This window comes from Hibiscus syriacus, unplaced genomic scaffold (assembly GCF_006381635.1).
Source record: "Hibiscus syriacus cultivar Baekdansim isolate YM2019G1 unplaced genomic scaffold, ASM638163v2 tig00111659_pilon, whole genome shotgun sequence".
NCBI classification, from domain to species: Eukaryota; Viridiplantae; Streptophyta; class Magnoliopsida; order Malvales; family Malvaceae; genus Hibiscus; species Hibiscus syriacus.
The window spans coordinates 1,698,390-1,723,284 of NW_024063149.1; the positions used below are offsets into that span (position 1 = coordinate 1,698,390).

The 24,895-nt window shown below is 32.1% G+C and overlaps 1 protein-coding gene across 1 annotated transcript; it reads left to right on the forward strand.

The window, feature by feature from the left end:
- The first annotated feature begins 19,067 nt into the window (after positions 1-19,067).
- On the forward strand, positions 19,068-23,949 carry LOC120167028 (probable alpha,alpha-trehalose-phosphate synthase [UDP-forming] 9). Its single transcript, XM_039176159.1, has 4 exons — positions 19,068-19,388; positions 21,038-23,081; positions 23,251-23,524; positions 23,608-23,949. Exons 2-4 carry the CDS (start codon positions 21,094-21,096, stop codon positions 23,947-23,949), a joined length of 2,604 nt encoding a protein of 867 aa, XP_039032090.1. The 5' UTR covers positions 19,068-19,388; positions 21,038-21,093.
- Positions 23,950-24,895: the final 946 nt, after the last annotated feature.

Sequence of the window (24,895 nt, forward strand, 5' to 3'; positions counted from 1 at the left end):
CGATGATTACTGTGTTTGCTGATCACTTCCTGTAACACTAGCCTGATACTTGACTCGGGTTCATTAATGAGTAACAACACTCTAATCACTCTTATCATACTTCTCCCCAATACCCTTTAAAGTGGAGGGATGACCTATAAATTCTCGGTTCACTGGTGTTCTCGAAGCACACATTTTTTCTATTATTAAATCTAACTTACTTATCGTACTGCTTGCTGGTACATCTTATGCAATGATCCTTATTCGCAACTATTCGATATGTGTTCGATTGAAGATACTTTGACATATTATATTTAGTATGTTTACGTCAATTGTAACTCATTCCTACGAGTTTTTTAGGCTCTCTAGGTCCCTTGTGTCCCTCACTGACTAAGTTCCCTTATTATGGATCATCCTTAGCTCTTACAGGCCTTAAAAATGTCAAATCTAATTATCCAAAATGAGTAGTATCGATACTCTACTTACAGTATCGATACCCTAGGGTCAAGTATTGATACCCCTGTGAGTATTGGTACCAAAAAAATGCTTATGTTGTTGAACATTTAGCCCATTATCGATACTATATACCCCGAGTATCGATACTATAGGGGCAATATCGATACTCTCCTCAACAATATCGACACTCCTAGCTATTTTCCTAAAATTTGTCCTAATTCATCTAGCATTGATATTGTTCATCCAGTATCGATACTTAAACCCAAAAATATCTTATTTAAGTTGAGAAAACACTCAAAAAACATTTTAAAGGTCTTGATTTAGTTCATAATCATGTGCTAAATCTTTAGGGAGTTACTTAGGGTCTTAAAGTTAATTAAAAAGACATCATTTACATCTAAAATGTCATTTAATCATGAACTCAAGTATAAACTTTAAAATGATCAGATACACAAATCTTAGCAATTCTTCATATTTATTAAAGCCTTAACACTCCAAAAGATTAGAAATACACTACCTTTATGATAGAAACACGACATGAAGCTCTTTGCTTAGCTATACCCCATTTCTCTGAGTCTTAGATGAAAACCCCACTTTCTCTTAGTTATAAAGAACCTAATGCTTTGAGACATCAAAACAAGTTTGTTGGAAAGATTGAAATTGAATTGAAGCTTAAAAGAAACATGAAAAGTCTCAGTAAACTTATCCTTAGCTATTGCATTTAGTGTTTCTCATATTTTTCAAATGGGTAAAATTGTACACTTAGTCCCCTATCATCTTCTACTATGCAAAAATTCCCCTTTTATGGCTAATTGGGCCCAACTCTAACCCAATGAAGTATAACTTGGACCTACTACTTAAATTATGAACTCTACGAGATATACATATCTCTCGGATAAACTCAAAACCACTAACCCAAAATTTAGGGTGTTACAACTCTCCCCTCCTTGAAAGAAATTTCGCCCTCAAAATTTACTTGGATCGAATAACAACCTATCATTTAGTCACACACTTAGGAGCTTTGAAGTACCTAAACTCACAAATCAATCTATGTCTCTTTTTCCTATATGGTGTTATCTGCGTTGAACCATAAGAGAAGACCTTCAAGAGGAACGAAGCCAAGGAATCACATTCTTACTGAATGATATTGTATGCTCGAAATGTTTCACAAGGAAAAGGCTACTCCACTATTCAACTGTCATCGTTAAATCCTTTATTATTTAGATTTACTCAATCGAGTTAACATATTGTATCATCTTATAAATCTCCTTTACTTACTAAGCTTAGGTAACTCGTCATTCTACATGTCAAGATCTTATAACACTCATAAAAAAGGTCTCGACGTTGACTATCAAATATATGATGATAATTTTTGATTTCATAATGTCGATCTCTATGTTATGTTGCGTAACTATGATTCAATACTCATCCATGCAACTTGATTATTTCTCATTTTTCTTATGGTTTACGTACGCTCTACTCATCAGATCGTGCATCCAAGGTACTCACAATTGAAAATTAGCCACTTGTCTAACGAAACTAGTAACATATGGATTTCCTGGGGAGCACACCTCACAAAGCGAAAATATCATGCAACCACACTCTGGCTTAAGGATCATGAGACTCTATGTCTTGCACTCACTATCGGTTACCACCATTAAGCTATCCGATGACGACTAACACTAGTCAAACAACACTTAATGTACTTTGTTTTCTTTAATCTAATACATTAAAATCCACAATACTACACAATGTTGCATATTGTTGTATTGTATAGAGCTTGCGCTCATATATCAATACGAAGACATCAAGGATGAGGCTTGACTCACCTAGCTAAATCATTTACTGTACCACGAGACTTGTAACTCATTATCTTACCATTATTATCGTTCAGGTAGTGCGTTTGGTTCGCGAAATGTAATATCACCTTTGGAAATAAGATTACTAGAATATAATATTACTCTGAAAATGTTGCATTACCTTATTTGGTTTGTTTAACATGAATGTAAGATTATTGTGTTTGGTTAGAGGAATATAAGATTATTTGGATGCATGTTTTACCAAATTATCCTTGTGATATATGTTCTTTTAAAAGTTAAACTTTGATATTAAATTATAAATATTTGAATAAAAATTTATAAAAATATTTTCATTGTTACACTATCCAAGTTTAAAGAAAAAAAATTACATTTAACATATAGTTAATATAATTAGTATATCAAATTTATATTTTTTTAATAATTTTTATAAGTATCATATTTAATTATATAAAATATAATATAATATAAAAAATAATATTATGGTATCAAATAAATAAATATATTGTTTTCGATGTATAAGATATATTTTTAATAACTTAAAATTAAACATTATTTTAAATAATTATATTTTTTTACAATAATAGCATTTTCACATTGTAAAATTATAAAATGATTAATATAAAAATATTTGAAATAATTTTAACTACTCAAATTTATTGTTATTTTACTAAATCAAACTATATGTATATTATTATTAAGATTATAGTTTTGAGTAAAACATAAAAAATAAGAACTGAGAAGGGTCCATATGAAAAGAATTCATTAGTTTAGGGGTTTTCCTGTCCAAAGTGGTGGGAATTGTTTGATACATAAGAATTTGGAGGTAATGACATTCCTACAATTTTAACCAAAAAATGCTACTATTGGTAATAAGTTATTACCTGATAATGATTTTTTTTCGCAAACTAAATGTAAGAGTACAATTCCGGACAAGATTATTCCCATTGGTAATAATATTTTCTGTGAACCAAACGTCCCTTAGTACTTATGGTGGAATTCCGGAATTGCTGCATCGGAACACACACCTTGCTAACTTACTCCTTACGAGTACTTGAGGCATCTGTGCCCAGTTAGTAACTGAAGTGCCTTGGCACTAGCTTACACATATCCTGATATTTCTGGCAAACAAGGTGCTCTCTATACTGGCAAAAGTAACTTGGGTATGCTTAACACTCTTCTTATCTCCAATACTGAACTTGAGATTGCTAAATTTCTGAGAGTTGGTCACACGAACCCTCTACTGGCAATATAAATATATCATTAAAGTCTCATACCTAAGTTTGAATATCCACATGAAAATTCTCCTAGGGAACACACAAGGGTGGAAGATTCTGCGGCTCAACATTTTCTTAGAGTTGACCTTCAACTAAACAAAGAACAATCACATATTCTCTCATCTCTGGGCCCATAATCCTGAGGTCAAAGCAACACTTATGCTAACAACTTCCTTTAGGTTGATTACCAAGCCTGACCCAAGGTCTCAAAGAATAGCTAAAGTAACCTTATATATTCCATTAATACCCACAGACTAGGCACTTGTATACTCCTGCTCGGATCTTCTACACGGATACTTCTCCTATCTATTCCACTTGACACCACAAAAGAATGCACGCACTTACGCCTACTGAAGCAACATGAAAAACCGAGATAGCTGAAAACATACCTAACATGAGGTTGTTTGTTATAGATTGGATTTAATCTGTTGCGAAGTTATTCTTATCCCAGAGAACATGATAATAAGCGGGATAACTTGTCTCTTATCGATTTTCAATTTTGATTTAAAAACATATTAAGACACGAAGTGCTGGTAGACTTGAAGTAGTATGCCAACCAAAATCCATAAACCTTATGTTGATGTACCAATCTCTAATTCGAAACAATTAAAGCACAAAATCTAATATTGGATTCCACACTTGGATTCCGGTATGGCTACACATATAGTAGTCTAACTCTGTCGAATGAGAGATCTTGGAATCCACTACAGTAAAAGAAGAATAAGAAGAGTTGGGAGAAGAAGGATGAAGAAGAAGGATGAAGAAGAAGAGTTTGAAGAAGAAGGATAAAAAGGCGGATGAGGAGGAAGAAGAAGAGTTTGCATTGGTATTTTTTAAAAAAAAAACCTTAATTGCCACATAACACTTTCATTAAGGGTTAATGAGAATTAACGGTTGATGGACTTAAACCGAACGAACAGATAACGTAAAGGACCAAGCACATTTAATTAAAAAATCAATGACCAAAGTCGGTCAGACAAAAAACAAAAAGGACTATTGACATAGTTCACCTGTTATTTTAGTTTATATTTATTTTCAAACATTATAACTTTCAATGTTCTATTTTGAGATTAAAATAACTTTTTTGAACTGAAAATTAGTAATTAGTTAATGACTCCAATATTAAATTGGCATGCCATGTGTAAGTTATGGTGTGATATAATATCATGTGTCATTATTTGATTGATTTAAAATTGAAAAATATGCACGAATTAAACTATTTTAATGGTTAAAAGGATGGTTGTTATTCCTAGTGATCTCATGCTCGAGCACAAAAAATTACAAGGATGATGAGCTTTCATTTTCAAATAATTAAAAATCTTTAGAATATACATTACCTTCTAATCAATCATAAATTAATAAAAAATTTAAAAATTATAATTTTGGAAAGATTTTTTACCATATCTAAACGGTTATATGTTTGACAACAAAATCAATTTACAAACTTAAAAGATGATATTATCATTTGTAAAATAGTAGAACAATTTAGACAATATTATTTATGATAATAAAATATTATTAATTTAATTACATCAGTGTGAGTTCTTTTGTCTTCAAATTTACATGTTCTCTCTATATTTGTTTAAAAGAAAATACTTACTTATAGTGGTGTAAGTTAATACAACGCACAATAAAAAAGGACACATCTACTACATTCAACTTAAATCTGAAGGGGATAGTGTTGCACGCCTTGCGAGAATGTACATCTACTCAGGAATCGCTTGTATTGGTTGGCTTTCAAGGTACGATCCTATCTAGTCAAACCACAACTCTTTTACTCTGGTTGGAAGTTGCGATATCTGCACTTGATATGGAAGGTTTTGCAGGGTTCATAAATCTACTTTAGAGTATTTGTAACGGTCGTGATACAAAGATCCATGACGACAAAGTACAACTGTCTTGGATCTTAGTTCTTAATGCTCTGACATTGCACCAGGAGTTCTTAGCAGCCAGGAAGCAAGCTATAGGGCAGACGTTTCGCGTGTCTCCCAGTCTGGTGCGCTTGATGCAAGGATTGGTTAATCAATGGTTTTCCCCCACTTCAGGTTATGTCAAAATTAACGTTGATGGGGCGTTCAACCCTCAGTGAAGGTTGGCGGCCATTGGCGCTATAGAATGAGACTCCACTGAGTTACAACCTGACCCGATTTTTTAAAATAAAATTCGAATTTGATTCGATTCGATTCGATCCGACCCGAAATAATAATAAAATATTATTTTTTTTAATAAAATAGTGATTTAATTGAATAAATTAATATATAGAGGGGTATTATATAATTATTTTTAAATATATAAGGTAAAATTATATTTTTTAGGTTGAGTCGAGTAGGGTATTTTTTACCCTAAACCCGAATCTGACCCGACCCGATCATCATCCTTAAAAAACTCGATCTGAACCCATTTTTTTAAAAAAAAAATTCTGACTTGACTGATCGGGTCGGGTCAGATCGAAATCCGTCGGGTTCGAGTCTCATGCTCATCCCTAGGCATAACCTCGAGATGAGGAGGACTTTGGGGACGAATGATGGGCACTTATTAAATTAGGGGTGAAATTCGACTTAGTTAAAAAGAATCGAATCGAGTTATTTGAATTTATATTTAAATTTAATTTTAAACATTTTTTATACTATGGTATTAATTAATTAATTCTAATTTAAACAACTTTTATAATTATATATATATATATAAGAAACTCGATTCTCGATTTGAACTTAAAAGTTAATCTATTATTTATTAAAAATTTGAGTTATCCGAATCTTATTTTATAGGATTTAATTTCTCTATTAAGTGACACATGTCATATTCTTGGTAATTTTAGTAATTTTATTTTAAAAAACTTAAAAATATTGTTTTAGAAACGCCAAAATTTTAAAAGCTTAAAAAAACCCACAAAAAATTAAAATTTTAATTCCAATCCTTAAAGCAGTGCTAACTGCTACAGTCTTGACCCACCCATTGTCGATGAAACCCATTATTTACCACCCATCCCCTCACTAGTACGAGACCACCAGCCGCCATCATCCATTAGGGATGTCTAAAGAAAGACAACCTAAGATAAGGCTAAGGAAAGACACAACTGAAAATACTAATTTTGTTTTAACATTTTCGGTTGAGCGCTACCTAAAATGTTAATCTTTTTAATGTTTCTGATTGTAACCATAAATGTTATGGAGAAAGTAACATTGTCGGTTGCAACTGGAAACGTTAAAATATTAACATATTAGATAATAAAATTAACATTTTAGGCAGCGTTCTACCGAAAATATTAAAAAAAATATTAGCATCACCATTATCGGTCACCAGCCTTTGAAACTACTCCATCGTTGCATCCTCTCACCACTACCAAATCCTAATATTTGAAGGAGATAGTGTTGCACGCCTTGCGAGAATGTCCATCTACTCAGGAATCGCTTGTATTGGTTGGCTTTCAAGGTACGATCCTATCTAGTCAAACCACTACTCTTTTACTTTGGTTGGAAATTACGATATCTGCATTTGATATAGAAGGTTTTGCAGGGTTCATAGTTTTGCTTTGGAATATTTGTAACGATCGTAATACAAAGATCCATGATGACAAAAGTACAACTATCTTGGATCTTAGTTCTTAATGCTCGGACGTTGCACCAAGAGTTCTTAGCTGTAAGAAAGCAAGCTATAGGGCGGACGTTTCGCGTGTCTCCCAGCCCAGTGCGCTTGATGCAAGGATTGGTTCAACCCTCAGTGAAGGTTGACGGCCATTGGTGCTATAGCACGGGACTCCGTTGGGTTACCACTGGGCAGTATGACTTTATCGTCATCCATTTGCACTGAAGTTGGTCTTGTAGAGATCTATGCCATGATTGTCGGTTTACAGTTTGCTCAAGAGAACAATTGGTACCAAGTTGTATTTGAAACTAATTCAGCAATAGTGGCTAATAAACTGTCTTCTGATGTGGCATATTTGCCCATCCTAGGGTTTCATCTTGGTGAAGCTCGATCCATCTTGCAAAACAACATATCTTTCTCAGTTGTTTTTATTTCACGTATTTGTAACTAGGTGGCCCATGAGTTAGCCTCCTGGGCACTTAGATCAAGAATGTATTGTTCTTCGATTCGGTTTGTTCCGAGGTTATTGTTTTTGTTGTAACACATGACATTGATCCCGCTAATATATTTCGTGGGCGTTAGTTTCCTCTTGTTGGCTCTAGAAGGGATTTTTAATGAAGCATTTAAAAAAAAAAAACTTAAATCCGAAGAAAAACAGATAAAAAAAAACTTAAAATCCGAAGATATTGAAAGTAAAGGTTATATCAACATTCAGTCAATAGGTAAAACTTGTTTACATTGAATTATATTTATTCACATAAAATCTTGAGATTTAGAGTAAAATTGGGAAAAATCGAAGGAAAAAAAATCAGAAACACCTATTATTTGTGTTGGGATTGAAGGAGAAAAAAAAATTACAAAAGATACAGAGAATAGATGAAGAATGGATTTTGTGTCCATTTCAATTCTCAAATAAATAGTTTTTCTTGCAAATAAAATAATTATATAAAAATCAAACAAAACTAATTACAATTAAATAGAAAGAGATGTATGATTATGCAAAGAGAAAAATGATGAATTTCGGCTCAAAGTGAATTATTAAAGGCAAAGTAATTAAAAACAAATAAAATATAAATGTTTATTCTTATAAACGTTAAAGACAAATTTATGAAAGATAGCTCTCAAATGATCTCAGATTAATCTATCATAATTTATTTAATTTTCATATTCTTTAGACCTACTTAATATTTTTGTCTACTAAAAATAGTTTATAAATGATTTCGTGTTAATCTAATATTTTATTCAGTTTTATAGATTATATTTACAATAATTTCATATTTTTACAAAAAAAAAATGTGCTCGTGATGACATGAAAAGAAAAACATATCATATCACATCATCTAAAATATTGACCATCGATTGACCGTCTAAAAATGCATTCTTTGAATAAAATTGAAACATTAAAACATAGACCGTAAGGACTCAATTGAATGAAAAGCCAATTGCTGAGGACGTTTTTGTCATTATGCTAAGTTGAATTATAAGGCTCCTGGTATTGGTGTGAAACGTTGAACAATGATGTAGACTCAGAAAAGGTTAGACTGCATTAAATATCATTGTCCCCCTTCATTTTATCCACATCGGACTCCGTGACTAACGAAAAACCCCCTTTTTCGTCCAAATTACATCTCTGCCACTGTTGTTTTAAATAAAAATAAAATAATCAAGATTATTTTAAACAAAAATGAAAGGATAAACTACAATGGAGATCCCATTTGTTTTCAGTTCGTCTTATTTTTCCATCAATTTTCAAAAAGTTATATTTTAGTCACTTTTGTTTTCGATCGGTCTTTTTTTTTATCTTTATAACGTTAACTCTATTGGGGGAAATGGATTTTTAGAAATTTTGAGATATTTTCCAATGGGTAAAAGAGAAATTTCTAATCATAAAATTATAGTTTTATATTTTACTCTATCAAATATTTACAAGTATATATCATATGCTCAAAATAATCAAGTGATGAATGAAAAAATTGATGTTCAAAATAAGCTACTTGTGAACTTTGCTAAGAAAACTAAAAAGCCTCACATTTGAAGGATACTAAATATGAAAAGTGTTTATATATATATCAATCGATTTAGTGTTGAAAAATGTACAAGATAAAATTATGCCTTGCATGCAGGAATAATTAGGGATGGGCATGGGTCGGGTTTCGGCCCCGACCTGATCTGAAAATTTTATATCCTTCATCCAATCTGACCCTACCTGAAAATATATACTGTCCACCTGACCCGATTTTTTTAGATAAAATCTGAACTCGATCCGACTCGACCCGAAATAATAAAAAATATTATTTTTATTCAATAAAAATAATATTTAATTGAAAAAAAATAATATATAGAGGGGTATTATTGTAATTATTCTTAAATATATAGTGTAAAAATTATATTTTTTGGGTTAGATCGGGTCGAGTATTTTTCACCCTAAACCCAAATCCAACCCAACCCGAATATCATCTTTAGAAAACCTGACTCGATCGATCGGATTGGGTCGAAACTCGTCGGATTCAAGTCTCATGCCCATCTCTAGGCATAACCTCAAGATGAGGAGGACTTTGGGGATGAATGATGGGCACTTATTAAATTAGGGGTGAAAATTCGGCTTAGTTAAAAAGAATCGAATCGAGTTGTTTGACTTTATATTTAAATTTAATTTTAAACATTTATAATACTATGATATTAATTCATTCTAATTTAAACAACTTTTATATATAGAGAGATATGATAAACTCGATTTGAACTTAAAAGTTAATCTATTATTTATTAAAAAATTTGGGTTATCCAAATCTTATTTTATAGGATTAAATTTCTTCATTAAGTGACACGTGTCATATTCTTTGTAATTTTAGAAACTTTATTTTAAAAAAACTTAAAAATATTGTTTTAGAAACGCCAAAATTTTAAAAGCTTAAAAAAACCCACAAAAAATTAAAATTTTAATTCCAATCCTTAAAGCAGTGCTAACTGCTGCAGTCTTGACCCACCCATTGTCGATGAAACCCATTATTTACCACCCATCCACTCACTAGTACGAGACCACCAGCCGCCATCATCCATTAGGGATGTCTAAAGAAAGACAACCTAAGATAAGGCTAAGGAAAGGCACAACTGAAAATATTAATTTTGTTTTAACATTTTCGGTTGAGCGCTACCTAAAATGTTAATCTTTTTAATGTTTCTGATTGTAACCATAAATGTTATGGAGAAAGTAACATTGTCGGTTGTAACTGGAAACGTTAAAATATTAACATATTAGATAATAAAATTAACATTTTAGGCAGCGTTCTACCGAAAATATTAAAAAAAATATTAGCATCACCATTATCGGTCACGAGCCTTTGAAACTACTCCATCGTTGCATCCTCTCACCACTACCAAATCCTAATATTTGAAGGAGATAGTGTTGCACGCCTTGCGAGAATGTCCATCTACTCAGGAATCGCTTGTATTGGTTGGCTTTCAAGGTACGATCCTATCTAGTCAAACCACTACTCTTTTACTTTGGTTGGAAATTACGATATCTGCATTGATATAGAAGGTTTTGCAGGGTTCATAGTTTTGCTTTGGAATATTGTAACGATCGTAATACAAAGATCCATGATGACAAAAGTACAACTATCTTGGATCTTAGTTCTTAATGCTCGGACGTTGCACCAAGAGTTCTTAGCTGCAAGAAAGCAAGCTATAGGGCGGACGTTTCGCGTGTCTCCCAGCCCAGTGCGCTTGATGCAAGGATTGGTTCAACCCTCAGTGAAGGTTGACGGCCATTGGTGCTATAGCACGGGACTCCGTTGGGTTACCACTGGGCAGTATGACTTTATCGTCATCCATTTGCACTGAAGTTGGTCTTGTAGAGATCTATGCCATGATTGTCGGTTTACAGTTTGCTCAAGAGAACAATTGGTACCAAGTTGTATTTGAAACTAATTCAGCAATAGTGGCTAATAAACTGTCTTCTGATGTGGCAGATTTGCCCATCCTAGGGTTTCATCTTGGTGAAGCTCGATCCATCTTGCAAAACAACATATCTTTCTCAGTTGTTTTTATTTCACGTATTTGTAACTAGGTGGCCCATGAGTTAGCCTCCTGGGCACTTAGATCAGGAATGTATTGTTCTTCGATTCTGTTTGTTCCGAGGTTATTGTTTTTGTTGTAACACATGACATTGATCCCGCTAATATATTTCGTGGGCATTAGTTTTCTCTTGTTAGTTCTATAAGGGGTTTTTAATGAAGCCTTTTTTTTAAAAAAAAAAAACTTAAATCCAAAGAAAAACAGATGAAAAAAAACTTAAAATCCGAAGATATTGAAAGTAAAGGTTATATCAACATTCAGTCAATAGGTAAAACTTGTTTACATTGAATTATATTTTTTCACATAAAATCTTGAGATTTAGAGTAAAATTGGGAAAAATCGAAGGAAAAAAATCAGAAACACCTATTATTTGTGTTGGGATTGAAGGAGAAAAATAAAAAAAAATTACAAAAGATACAGAGAATAGATGAAGAATGGATTTTGTGTCCATTTCAATTCTCAAATAAATAGTTTTTCTTGCAAATAAAATAATTATATAAAAATCAAACAAAACTAATTACAATTAAATAGAAAGAGATGTATGATTATGCAAAGCGAAAAATGATGAATTTCGGCTCAAAGTGAATTATTAAAGGCAAAGTAATTAAAAACAAATAAAATATAAATGTTTATTCTTATAAACGTTAAAGACAAATTTATGAAAGATAGCTCTCAAATGATCTCAGATTAATCTATCATAATTTATTTAATTTTCATATTCTTTAGACCTACTTAACATTTTTGTCTACTAAAATAGTTTATAAATGATTTCGTGTTAATCTAATATTTTATTCAGTTTTATATTATATTTACAATAATTTCATATTTTTACAAAAAAAAATGTGTTCGTGATGACATGAAAAGAAAAACATATCATATCACATCATCTAAAATATTGACCATCGATTGACAGTCTAAAAATGCATTCTTTGAATAAAATTGAAACATTAAAACATAGACCGTAAGGACTCAATTGAATGAAAAGCCAATTGCTGAGGAAGTTTTTGTCATTATGCTAAGTTGAATTATAAAGCTCCTGGTATTGGTGTGAAACGTTGAACAATGATGTAGACTCAGAAAAGGTGAGACTGCATTAAATATCATTGTCCCCCTTCATTTTATCCACATCGGACTCCGTGACTAACGAAAAACCCCCTTTTTCGTCCAAATTACATCTCTGCCACTGTTGTTTTAAATAAAAATAAAATAATCAAGATTATTTTAAACAAAAATGAAAGGATAAACTACAATGGAGATCCCATTTGTTTTCAGTCCGTCTTATTTTTCCATCAATTTTCAAAAAGTTATATTTTAGTCACTTTTGTTTTCGATCGGTCTTTTTTTTTTATCTTTATAATGTTAACTCTATTGGGGGAAATTTTTAGAAATTTTGAGATATTTTCCAATGGGTAAAAGAGAAATTTCTAATCTTAAAATTATAGTTTTATATTTTACTCTATCAAATATTTACAAGTATATATCATATGCTCAAAATGATCAAGTGATGAATGAAAAAATTGATGTTCAAAATAAGCTACTTGTGAACTATGCTAAGAAAAATAAAAAGCCTCACATTTGAAGGATACTAAATATGAAAAGTGTTTATATATATCAATCGATTTAGTGTTGAAAAATGTACAAGATAAAATTATGCCTTGCATGCAGGAATAACTAGGGATGGGCATGGGTCGGGTTTTGGCCCCGACCTGATCCGAAAATTTTATATCCTTCATCCAACCCGACCCAACCCGAAAATATATACTGTCCACCTGACCCGATTTTTTTAGATAGAATCTGAACTCGATCCGACTCGACCCGAAATAATAAAAAATATTATTTTTATTCAATAAAAATAGTGATTTAATTGAAAAAAATAATATATAGAGGGGTATTATTGTAATTATTCTTAAATATATAGGGTAAAAATTATATTTTTTGGGTCAGATCGGGTCGAGTATTTTTCACCCTAAACTCAAATCCAACCCAACCCCCGAATATCATCTTTAGAAAACCTGACTCGATCGATCGGGTTAGATCGAAACTCGTCGGGTTCAAGTCCCATGCCCATCCCTAGGCATAACCTCGAGATGAGGAGGACTTTGGGGATGAATGATGGGCACTTATTAAATTAGGGGTGAAAATCCGGCTTATTTAAAAAGAATCGAATGGAGTTGTTTGAATTTATATTTAAATTTAATTTTAAACATTTATAATACTATGATATTAATTAATTTTAATTTAAACAGCTTTTATATATATAGAGAGATATGATAAACTCGATTTGAACTTAAAAATTAATCTATTATTTTTTTAAAAATTTGGGTTATCCAAATCTTATTTTATAGGATTAAATTTTTTCATTAAGTGACACATGTCATATTCTTTGTAATTTTAGAAAATTTATTTTTTTAAAAAAAAAACTTAAAAATATTGTTTTAGAAACGCCAAAATTTTTAAAATCTTAAAAAATCGTCAAAAATTAAAATTTTAATTTCAATCCTTAAACCAATGCTGACTGCTACCGTTTGTCATCGTTGGTGAACACCCACCCATTGTGGGTGAAACCCATTATTGACCACCCATCCCCTCATTAGTATGAGACCACCAGCCGCCATCACCCATTGGAGATTTCTAAGGAAAGACAGTATAATATAAGGCTAAGGAAAGACGCAACCGGAAATGTTAATTTTATTTTAACATTTATGGTAAAACGCTACCTAAAATGTTAATTTCGTTTACCTAAAATGTTAATCTTTTTAATGGAAAAAGTAACATTTCCGGTTACAACCGAAAACGTTAAAAGATTAACATATTAGGTAACGGAATTAATATTTTAGATAACGCTTTATCAAAAATATTAAAAAATTATTAATATCACCGTTATTGGTCACCAGCCTTTGAAACTATTCCATCGTCGCATCCTCTCACCACTACCAAATCCTAATATTGAGATGCGTAAAATCTCAAGGAAAAAATCCACACTTTTGCATAACCTTGCAAGTTCAAATTGGCAAGGTAATTTTTTAGCTTTTTATTACAAATTTTTAGTTTCTTTTTACTGCTTTTATTTTTTTATGTTCTGAAAGTTTTTTAAGCTCGGAGAAAGTAAAAAAAAAAATTATTTGAAGCAAACTTTATTTTTTACTTCATTATTTACTTAAATGGGACAAAAATGTTGCAAAATTGAATCAAATATTTCAAGAATCATTTTTTTAAATCGAATCCAGTTTTGTTAAGTTGTACGTGTAAGGGAACCAAAAACTAACTTTTTACTTGAATCGTATATTTAAGGCATAGGAAAATTCTATAGTGAATATTGCCCACCGAAACATATCACTAAAGCTACACACCTAAACACATCATTAACTAAATTAAAATAGGATAAATTACAATGATCACCAAACTATGATAAAAATATTTTTTTTCCGTCATTCAACTTTTTAAAAGTGATAAGATAAACATTGAACTTTAGATTTTATTTAAAATATAAGCAATGATCATTAACTATCATTAAGGGATGATATGTCATTTTAAATTAATAAAAAAAAATCTTTTTTGTCCCTCAATTGTGACTAAAAGTTTCTTTTAATATATATTTTCAATATTTTAAGTAAGAATCTCAAAAAAATATTTTTTCAAAAAAATATATTGAATTTTAAAATTGATTTTTGAAATTATAAATACAATATTAAATTATATTTAAACTTATTAAAAAAATAGCTAAATGATTGAATCATATTGCTGAACAAAAAATAATATCGCTTTCTAAATTTTACAAATGTAATCATAACTAAATAAAAATTATTTATAAAATAATTTTATGAATTAAAAGAATTATAAATTTATAATTTTAATTTTTTTTTGAATTTTATATTTTTTTAAAAAAATTTAGAATTATACATAGAAATGTTGAAAATTTTATAAAAATGAAACTTTATTTATAATTGAGGAGACAAATGAGGTTATTTATTAATTTAATATGTCACTTCACCTCTTTAATGACAGTTAAAATTTTCGTATCTATTTTATAAAAAATTTAAAATTTAGTATCAATTATATAACTTTTGAAAGATTAATAACTAAATGATTATTTTAATATAGTTTAGTGATTATTTACAAATTTTATCTTACAAAATTAGTGGATTAATTATAGAGCTATCATTGAATCTTTTTTAGTTTCTATTTAATAAAAATAATTTAATTAATAATATATTTTAATATATTATATTAAAGGTGTATTTTGATATGCGACATGAACGGAAAATTTATCGTAAGACATAATACGAGTTGAATGCAAATTTTGACATAAGGGTAGAACGGTAAAAGAAAGGAAAATACTGGGCGTCGCGTCTTATCCAAAAACAGAAATAGAGAAGAAATGGAGGCCAGCGGAAATGGGAATAGCGTGGTCGAGCAGCCGCGTGGCTTGTCGGTTCACGCGCCCCATTCCTACCTGCTTAATCATGTTATAACTTACCTTTACCTATGCTATGGCTCCTATTTGTAATAAGTTTGACGTCATTGTGTTTCATAATAATTAGAGTTAATTTCACGTGAGGTTCCTAAATCATGACCATTATTCTAATTTGGTCCTTCAACTCTAAAAATATTCTACACCAGTTCTCAAATTATGATCACATTTTAAATTGATCCCTAAACTTTAAAGCATTCTATATCAATCCTCAAATTACTAGTCTCATTCCAAGTTGATCCTTGTATTAACTTGTCGTTAAAAAATTAATGATGATATTAGCGTGACATTCTTTTATTATTTTTCAATGCTAATGAAGCATTACCTTATAGTGACGCATCGTTATCACTGTTAACTTTTTAATAATAGGTGATCAAAATAGAACCAATACATTAATTATCAATTTAGGTATGATTTAAAAAAATAATTTAGTGACCAAAATAAAAATTAAGTAATAAATGAGGGATTAAATAGATAATTTACCTTGAATTTTATACAAAAGTACAAACTTCAAAATAAACTCACTTAAAATTTATCTTTATAGCTAATTAAGATCTTGAAATATAATTTATTTTTGACTGATAAAATTAACCCTCAATCATTATATAAATGGTCACTTTGATTTTTATTTTTTCTTTATAACATTTTAACTCCTAGCGTTTCAACTTTTCTATCATAAACCTTAGTTGGATGAAGATACTTAGTTGATTAAAGATCAATGTATGTTATTGACGATTTATTTTTACATGTGTTTAATTATTGATGTGGCATGTCATCAAAGTGATGACATGAATGTGCCGTGTCATCAATTAAATATATGTAAAAATATCACGTCAATAATATATATTGATCATTAATTAATTAATTGTTTCCATCCAACATGAGCTATTATGACTAATTTTATCCGTATGCTTATTTTTTTAGTGATATTATTTAGGATTAAGATGATTCAAGATTAATATTTGGACTATTGAGTTTATCAATGTTAGAATCTGAGACAAAAGTTAAGATCAAACATCCATGGATTAAATTGTTTTATATATTAAAAGAACAGTATTTTTTTAATATTTAAATCTAAAAATTAAGAGAGAATTTTTTAATTAATATTTAAATTAAAAAAACACACATAAAATACTATTATATTAAAAATTTTATGAAGGACAAAAGTAATTGTTGACCATAATTCATTGCGGTGACATTTAGTTGAAATTTATTGTTGAAAAAGAAAAACGCAAATAATGCCGCGTTTATATTATTTTTATGGATAAAATATTTTAAATTTTATATATTAATAATTGATTTTAAGTAGATTTTAAAATAATTAGATATTCATATTATTTTGTTGATTTTTTATGTCACATCTCAATTATTTTATAATTTTTTATAGTGACCGAATTAATTTTAACTCAAAATTTATAAATTTAAATAACCTATTTATCAACAAGTAATATTCCAAAAACATTAATATATTTTATTAACTTTATTATGTTTTTATAAATTTGAGGTGAATAAACGATAATATATGTTCAAAGATTCTCGGTCATTAATGTATCTAACATATGTGATGTTCGAATATAAAACTTTAAGAAATTACAATAAATTTAAACATGATTTATAAAATTAATTTTTTTCAACAATAATATTATAGCCCAAAATATATACAACACAAAGAAAAGAAAAATGATTGTTATTACTTATTACTATTATAGGTAATGGGTTCGAACGTAAGTGCTATAACAATGTATTTAAGCAGTCATTATCAAATGATTAAATTTTTTTAGAACATATATTATCACTTGTAATTATTTTATATTAATAAAAAATGGCAAAATTGTAATAAAAGTAGAAGAAAAGGGGTATAAGAAGGAAGAGGAACCGGAAGGACTATAACGTAAGACCAAACCAGACTTATAATCTAACTGTATATGCTTTCTTTCTAAATCTTTGTTTTTCTTTTGACTTGTGTACATTTTTTCAGCTTCCATTGTTGAATGGAACCATCACCAAACCGAAACCCTTCAAATCAATTATTCCTTCTATTTTCTTGTTGGGGTTTCACTCGATTTTCAACTCTTCAAAATTCTTTCACAGATCTCACCAGTTTTGAGCCTAATTCTCCTTCAAAACTCTTTCATGTGTTATCAACTTCTTTTATTATGTAAGTTTTATCTGATCTATCCACATTGTTGTCGAGATGGGTTCTTTTCTCTTCTTTCCTTTTTACTGTCTTCCCTTTCTTTTCATTGCATTGTGTTTGGTTGCTTGGAAAGTTTCAAGGGAAGCAATGGGAAAATGGGGTTCTGAGATTTTTTTTAGTTTTGCATGGTTTAGAATATTTCCTTTAGTTTTCCCTCATAGAAAAAAGGATTCGTCTTTATTGCAGGGGAAGTGCTCTACATTGCCACTGAAGAGTTTGATAAAATCACTGTTAATCAGGGCTGGACATTCTGCAAGGGTAACATTCATTATCACTCTGCCTTTTTTCCCATCTTTTTGTACAGTCATATGTGTATTGAGTAAAATGTGTTTTAGTAGTATCTTTCTATCTTTATGTATACATTGGAACTCTAAGATCTTGATGGTAAGGAGCAAACTTTTAACTTTCTTGTGTATTTGAGTTTTCTTTCGTTTCTATTTTAGTGGAGCCATTATCTGCACTGATGAACATGTTTCCATATGTTCAGGGAGGTTAGTTGGATGCTAGGCAAATTTCATTCCTTCTGTTTCTGCTTGTTTCTCTAGTATAAGTTTTGAGCTATTTATGATCGATCCCATAGCTATTGTCTTCGGTTCTTAATTTAATAAACCATTGATGATCACTAGAAAAAAATTCCATAAGTTTAGGGAGCTTAGTTGGATGTTTGGCAGTTTTCATTCCTTCTGTTTCTGCTTGTTTCTCTAGTATAAGTTTTGAGTTATTTATAATCGAGTCCATAGTTATCGTTTTTGCCTTCGATTCTCAATTTGATAAATCATTGATGATCACTAGAAAGAATTTCCTTATAGGCAATTGTGTTAGTCTTTTTGATTAAATCCAGTTTTTAATACAATTAAAGAAAATCAATGAAGATAAGTTTACTAATAAGTAAAATATCATGAAAACCAAGAACAGTTTTCATTGCAGTTAATTTCTTGAGGAACAAGATAAAGTGAGGTGACCCCATGAATAGTCATATATGCTCTTCTTTTCTACTGTCTTTTGCCTTCTGTCTATGATAATTTGATAGATCAGCTGATGAATAGGAGTCAATGCTTTCCTGGCAATGTCATGAAACTTGTATTAGAAGGAAAATACTTTTCCCCCCAAAAACTGTCTTCTTTCATTTTTCATTATTGTGTTTTTTTTTCTAAGAAGGTTTTAGTTTCTTTGCAGAAGATATCATAATATTTGATAAAGATGAAGTGAATGATATGGTAAAGTTTGGAGAGTTTAGTTCATTTATCATTTAATCATCTTGTCCATACTCGGAAAACGGCTAAGTGGCTTAATGATCTTGCGGGAATCAAACAAGTTAAACGGACACGTTTTTAGTACTTTACTCAAAAGGAAATTAATTTGATTCCCCAATGGGTTAAAAGAAGATTTGTCACATTAAATTTCCTTAATAGAGTCTATCTGGACAATTAATTTGAACAAATCAAGGCGAATGCTACTTGCATATAAAAGGCTATGTAGGGTATACATCAATGGGCAGGTTTTGTTGAAAGCGTGGCGGCGAACAAAACTAGGTATGTCGATTTTTTTTAGTGTGCATTTTCCCTCTTACGTTCAATATGTTCCATGTCTGTTTTTTACTTCTCTTTTTAGGTATCCTTTTCCTCTTCTTTCATGAGTATATCATAGCATGAATGCATGTATTTCTTCTTGTATGAGTAAGATGTCCCGTTTATTGGTTCAAACTAAAACCGGTTGTCTAAGTTGGAACTGGTGGTCGAATTTTTGAGGGGATAGTTTCATTCTGTTTGAGTGATGATTAGCCATTAGATATTTTTGAAATCTCTTTGTATTATTTTCCTATGGTTAATTTCCTTCAACATGATGTAAATCACTATTTTCTCTGTCCTGTTTTGTTTCCCCGCAACTTAATTGACATTAGGAAATGCATATCCTGATTATTTTAGTGAAATAATGGTGTAATTTTTATTTGGATGAGTTTAGTTTGTTTTCTTTTCATTCTCAGACTTTTCAGTTTTTCACTTATAGATACATGTTAAGACATCCAACCTCAAATCAATTGGTAAAGATGAAAGGGCTCAACTTAATATAAAACCATAGGAAACCTAGTCCTTAACTGATGTGAGATAACATCACTCGACACTCTCCCTCAAATGTAACTAACAGGGCCTATATGTAGATAACTTCCTTGAGGGTCGCCAACCTCATATATAGATAGGTAGAAGAACAAAGTAACATATTTTGGGCTCTATACCATTTATGCAACTGTGGTCTTATATTAAACTTGAGTTCCTCCGCCTATAACAATTTGTTTTAAGTTTCAATGATTTAAAATGATATTATAGTCACAGGTTATCTTTTTTTTTTTTTTATAAGAATAGTCACAGGTTATCTTATGTTGTTGTTCTTACCTAACCCCAAGTGAGGTTGACGACTCCCAATGAGGTTGTCCATGTGTGAGCCTTGTGAGCTACACTTGATATGGAATACTAAGTTGTGTTATCTCACATTTTTTTTATCAGGTTTCCTTTAGGAAACAACATAAAACAGTTTGGGCTCTAATACCATGGTAAAGCATCATGAAAGTGCTCATAAGAATCCAATACTTAATAGATTTAGGATAAAACCACCTAATGGTACCTTTTTTTCTTCCTCTTTTGAAGTAGTTTGACATATGTGCAATGTTAAATATATACTTTTTCGAGATAAAAGAATGAATTTTGATATTTATAGTTGACTTGCAGTTAGTGATAATGCCAATAATCATCCAAAAAAAGAAAAGAAAAAGAACTTTGAGGGTTTCCATACATGAAGTAATCCCCATTTTCTGAGAATCTATGGTCTTTCTCCCTTATTTTGATTTCATTTTCAACTAGTTTGATCATAGGTCTTCTTGGTATTAGGATGTTAGGCAGGGAAAATGCTCTGATGACATAAAAGGATGTGCAACAACTAGAACCACATGAGTTAATAGCACACTTTAAAATTTTGTATAACATCTTAATCATATGTTTTACAAACTTTTATATTTGATTTTTGACTAAGATTTGAATGGCATCTTCGATACTTCTGTGGACTTTCGTAGTTTCTTTTTTTTAATAGGCAATCTTATATTCAACAAAGTGATGGATGTTCTTTTCCAATTTCTAGCAGGTATTTGGTTCCTTATAATTCAACATCCTTCTCAAAATCTCTTCCGTAGGAAGGATTTCAGTTCATTAGTCATCAACAGCGAGAAATAAGAGTGTTGAGGGAGATATGGTATCAAGATCTTGCAAAAGCTTGTTGGACTTGGCAACTGGCGACATGTTTAATTCGGCGCAATCTCCTAGAAGAATACCTCGGGTTATGACTGTTCCTGGAACTGTCTCTGAGATAGGGGGTGGCAAAATAAATGATGGAGATTTTGATGCTCTCTCTTTTGAATGCCGTGAAAAGAAAATTATTGTGGCAAATTTTCTTCCTTTACAAGCTCAAAAAGATATGAGATCTGGTCGATGGTCGTTCAGCTTTGATGAGGATTCTCTTCTCTTACAAATGAAGGATGGCTTCTTGTCTGATACTGATGTTGTCTACGTGGGGTCCTTGAAGGTTGATGTAGATTCAAGTGAACAAGATGAAGTTTCTGGGAGATTGTTAGAGGAGTTTAATTGTGTGCCCACATTTCTTCCTCCTGACCTTCAGAAAAAGTTCTACCATGGGTTTTGTAAGCACTATTTGTGGTCCCTTTTCCATTATATGCTACCCATGTGCCCAGACTATGGTAACCGTTTTGACAGGTTGCTTTGGCAAGCTTATCTTTCTGCTAATAAGATATTTGTACAAAAGATCATGGAGGTAATCAATCCAGAAGTGGATTATGTATGGGTACATGATTATCACCTTATGGTTCTTCCAACATTTTTGAGGAAACGTCTCCCTCGAGTTAAGCTTGGATTTTTCCTTCACAGCCCATTCCCTTCCTCAGAAATATACCAGTCACTGCCAGTCAGGGATGAAATTTTAAAAGCACTGCTTAATGCAGACTTGATCGGTTTTCAAACATTTGATTATGCTCGCCACTTTCTTTCTTGCTGCTGCAGATTGCTTGGTCTTGACTATGAATCCAAGAGAGGACACATTGGACTTGAGTATTTTGGTCGCACAGTCTATATAAAAATTTTGCCTGTTGGGATTCACATGGGGCAACTCCAATCTGCACTGAATCACCCATCTTCTTCTACCAGGGTCAAAGAAATTTTTCAGCAGTTTGAGGGGAAAAAGCTTATCGTTGGTGTTGATGACATGGATATATTTAAAGGCATTAACCTAAAGGTATTAGCTATGGAACAGCTCTTACAACAGCATACAGGGTTGCGAGGCAAAGTAGTCCTGGTTCAAATTTTAAATCCTGCAAGAAGCACTGGGAAAGATGTTCAAGAAGCAAAAAGGGAAATATACAAGAGTACTCAAAGGACAAATGATGCTTTTGGTTTCCCCGGATATGAACCAGTGGTTCTGATTGATCGCCATGTCCCTTTCTATGAGAAAACCGCTTATTATGCTTTCGCAGAATGTTGTATTGTAAATGCAGTGAGGGATGGAATGAACCTAGTTCCATACAAGTACATTGTCTGTAGACAGGGGACATCCATAATGGATGCAGCTTTGCAAATTGCCACTGGATCTCCTCGTATGAGCACGCTTGTTGTATCAGAGTTTATAGGTTGTTCACCATCCTTAAGTGGGGCAATCAGGGTTAATCCTTGGGATATTGATGCTGTAGCTGATGCATTAAACATGGCCATCACCATGCCTGATGTTGAGAAACAACAGCGGCATGAGAAGCACTATCGCTATGTTAGTTCTCATGATGTTGCTTATTGGGCCCGGAGTTTTATGCAAGATTTGGAGGGGGCATGCAGAGAGCATTACAGCAAAAATTGCTGGGGTATTGGTTTTGGACTGAGTTTCAGGATATTGTCCCTTTCTCCAAGTTTTAGACAGCTTTCCATAGAACACATCGTCTCTGCTCATGGAAGGACATGCAGAAGAGCCATATTTTTGGATTATGATGGGACAGTGGTGCCCCATTCTTCAATTACTAAAACCCCCAGTCCTGAAGTTATATTGGTCCTGAACAATCTATGCTGTGACCCCAAGAACACTGTCTTTATAGTTAGTGGTAGGGGGCAAAACTCCCTGAGTGACTGGTTTGCTCAATGTGAGAATATAGGTATGGCAGCTGAGCATGGATACTTCATAAGGTACATTTCAGTTATACATTTGAAATCGAGCTTTGATAGTTGGATGGATTGTTGCATTAGTGGATCAGCAGGCAGAGATCTAAATGACAGTGTATCCTCTATGAAAGATTCTGTTGTATGATACATTATGGTGCAGGCTTTTTCTTGATGTTTTTTTAACCCCTTGTAGGTGGAGTAGGACGTCCGAGTGGGAAACCATTCCTGTTGCTGTGGACTTCGGTTGGAAAAGAATTGCTGAACCAGTAATGAAATCGTATACAGAGGCAACTGATGGCTCATATATAGAATCCAAGGAGAGTGCCTTAGTATGGCACCATCAGGATGCTGACCCTGATTTTGGATCTTGTCAAGCGAAGGAACTACTGGATCATCTTGAAAGTGTCCTTGCCAATGAGCCTGTAGCGGTTAAAAGGGGCCGTCAAATAGTTGAAGTGAAGCCACAGGTATACATACATTTTAAGTGCTTTGTTATTGACCCTAATTTTCTTTCATGCCTAGGCTTAACATTAACCGTTTGATGTGCCAGGGAGTTACTAAAGGCTTTGTTACAGAGAAAATTCTTTCCACCATGACAAGTAACGGGAAACCTCCGGATTTTATCTTGTGCATCGGTGATGATAGATCGGACGAAGACATGTTTGAAAGTATATCAATATCATCTCTCCCTGTTCCTACGGAAATTTTTGCTTGCACTGTTGGTCAGAAACCAAGCAAAGCTAGTTATTATCTCGATGATACTATTGATGTATTGAGGTTACTTAAAAGTTTGGCTGCTGCTTCAAGCTCAACAACACCAACAAACGACACAGTTATATCATCTCAACCTGTTCCTCCAGAAATTGAAGTTTCATTCGAAAGTTTTGCTTGAAAAATGATGTATTTGGTTATGCTTTGGATTAGACTGGTTTGGGTTAAAGAATAGAATCATGGGGGCTTATGGCCGTGCACAGTTATAATACAGAAATGGAAACACAATGAACTTGTAGGTGACCAGTTCAGTTTGATAGGTGGGAGGTGTTGGTTGATTTAAATAGTTTCGGATGCTGACTCGATACTTATCAGGATAAATGCATTGTCATAGGTAGTCTTACTGACATAAGGGCATCATTTACTTCTGATTTAGTTTAGCATTGTTTCTGAAAAGTGCGGTGGAAAAGTGCTTTTGTTTGTGGACAAACATCTACAGGTTTTAATCAACGCAGAAAATGATTTGCAATTGCCGTTTCTTGCAAATTTCCCTTTTTTCGTTTGATTTTCTTATTGTGGCATTAAGAAACCTGAGCAAGGCAGAGGACAGCCGTTAAATATCTTCGGAACAACTCAACAAACTCGTATGCCTTGTAGTTGTATTCTCGAGAGGGGAGAGCATAAGTTGGTTAAAACTGAGTACCCCCCTCGAGCCGAATCGATCCCATTAGCTTGGATCGGCTTCCCCGTTAAAAGTTTCAGCAGAATCACCCCAGAACCGTAGATGTCAGCTTTGAAGCTCCCATAGGCACCATTGCTGAAATTGTTGGATTGAAGATCGAATGATGGTTCTTGAGTTTGGCACCCTAAACCTACCCGGACAACCAGAAATTCCAGAGATATCAGGAATCTCTCCAGACAAGTTATTGTCGGTTATATCGAATCTTTTTAAGTTAGTCAACTGTTTCAGAGACTCAGGAAGGTGACCAGATATTTGGTTACCACTTAAATAAAGGTGTCAAATGCTTGCAATTGCCCATCTCTTCCTATATCGATACAACAACTGTTCTGGTTTAGGACAAGCACGGAAAGGGAACTTGCCCTGCAGGCAGAACCAATATGAAGAA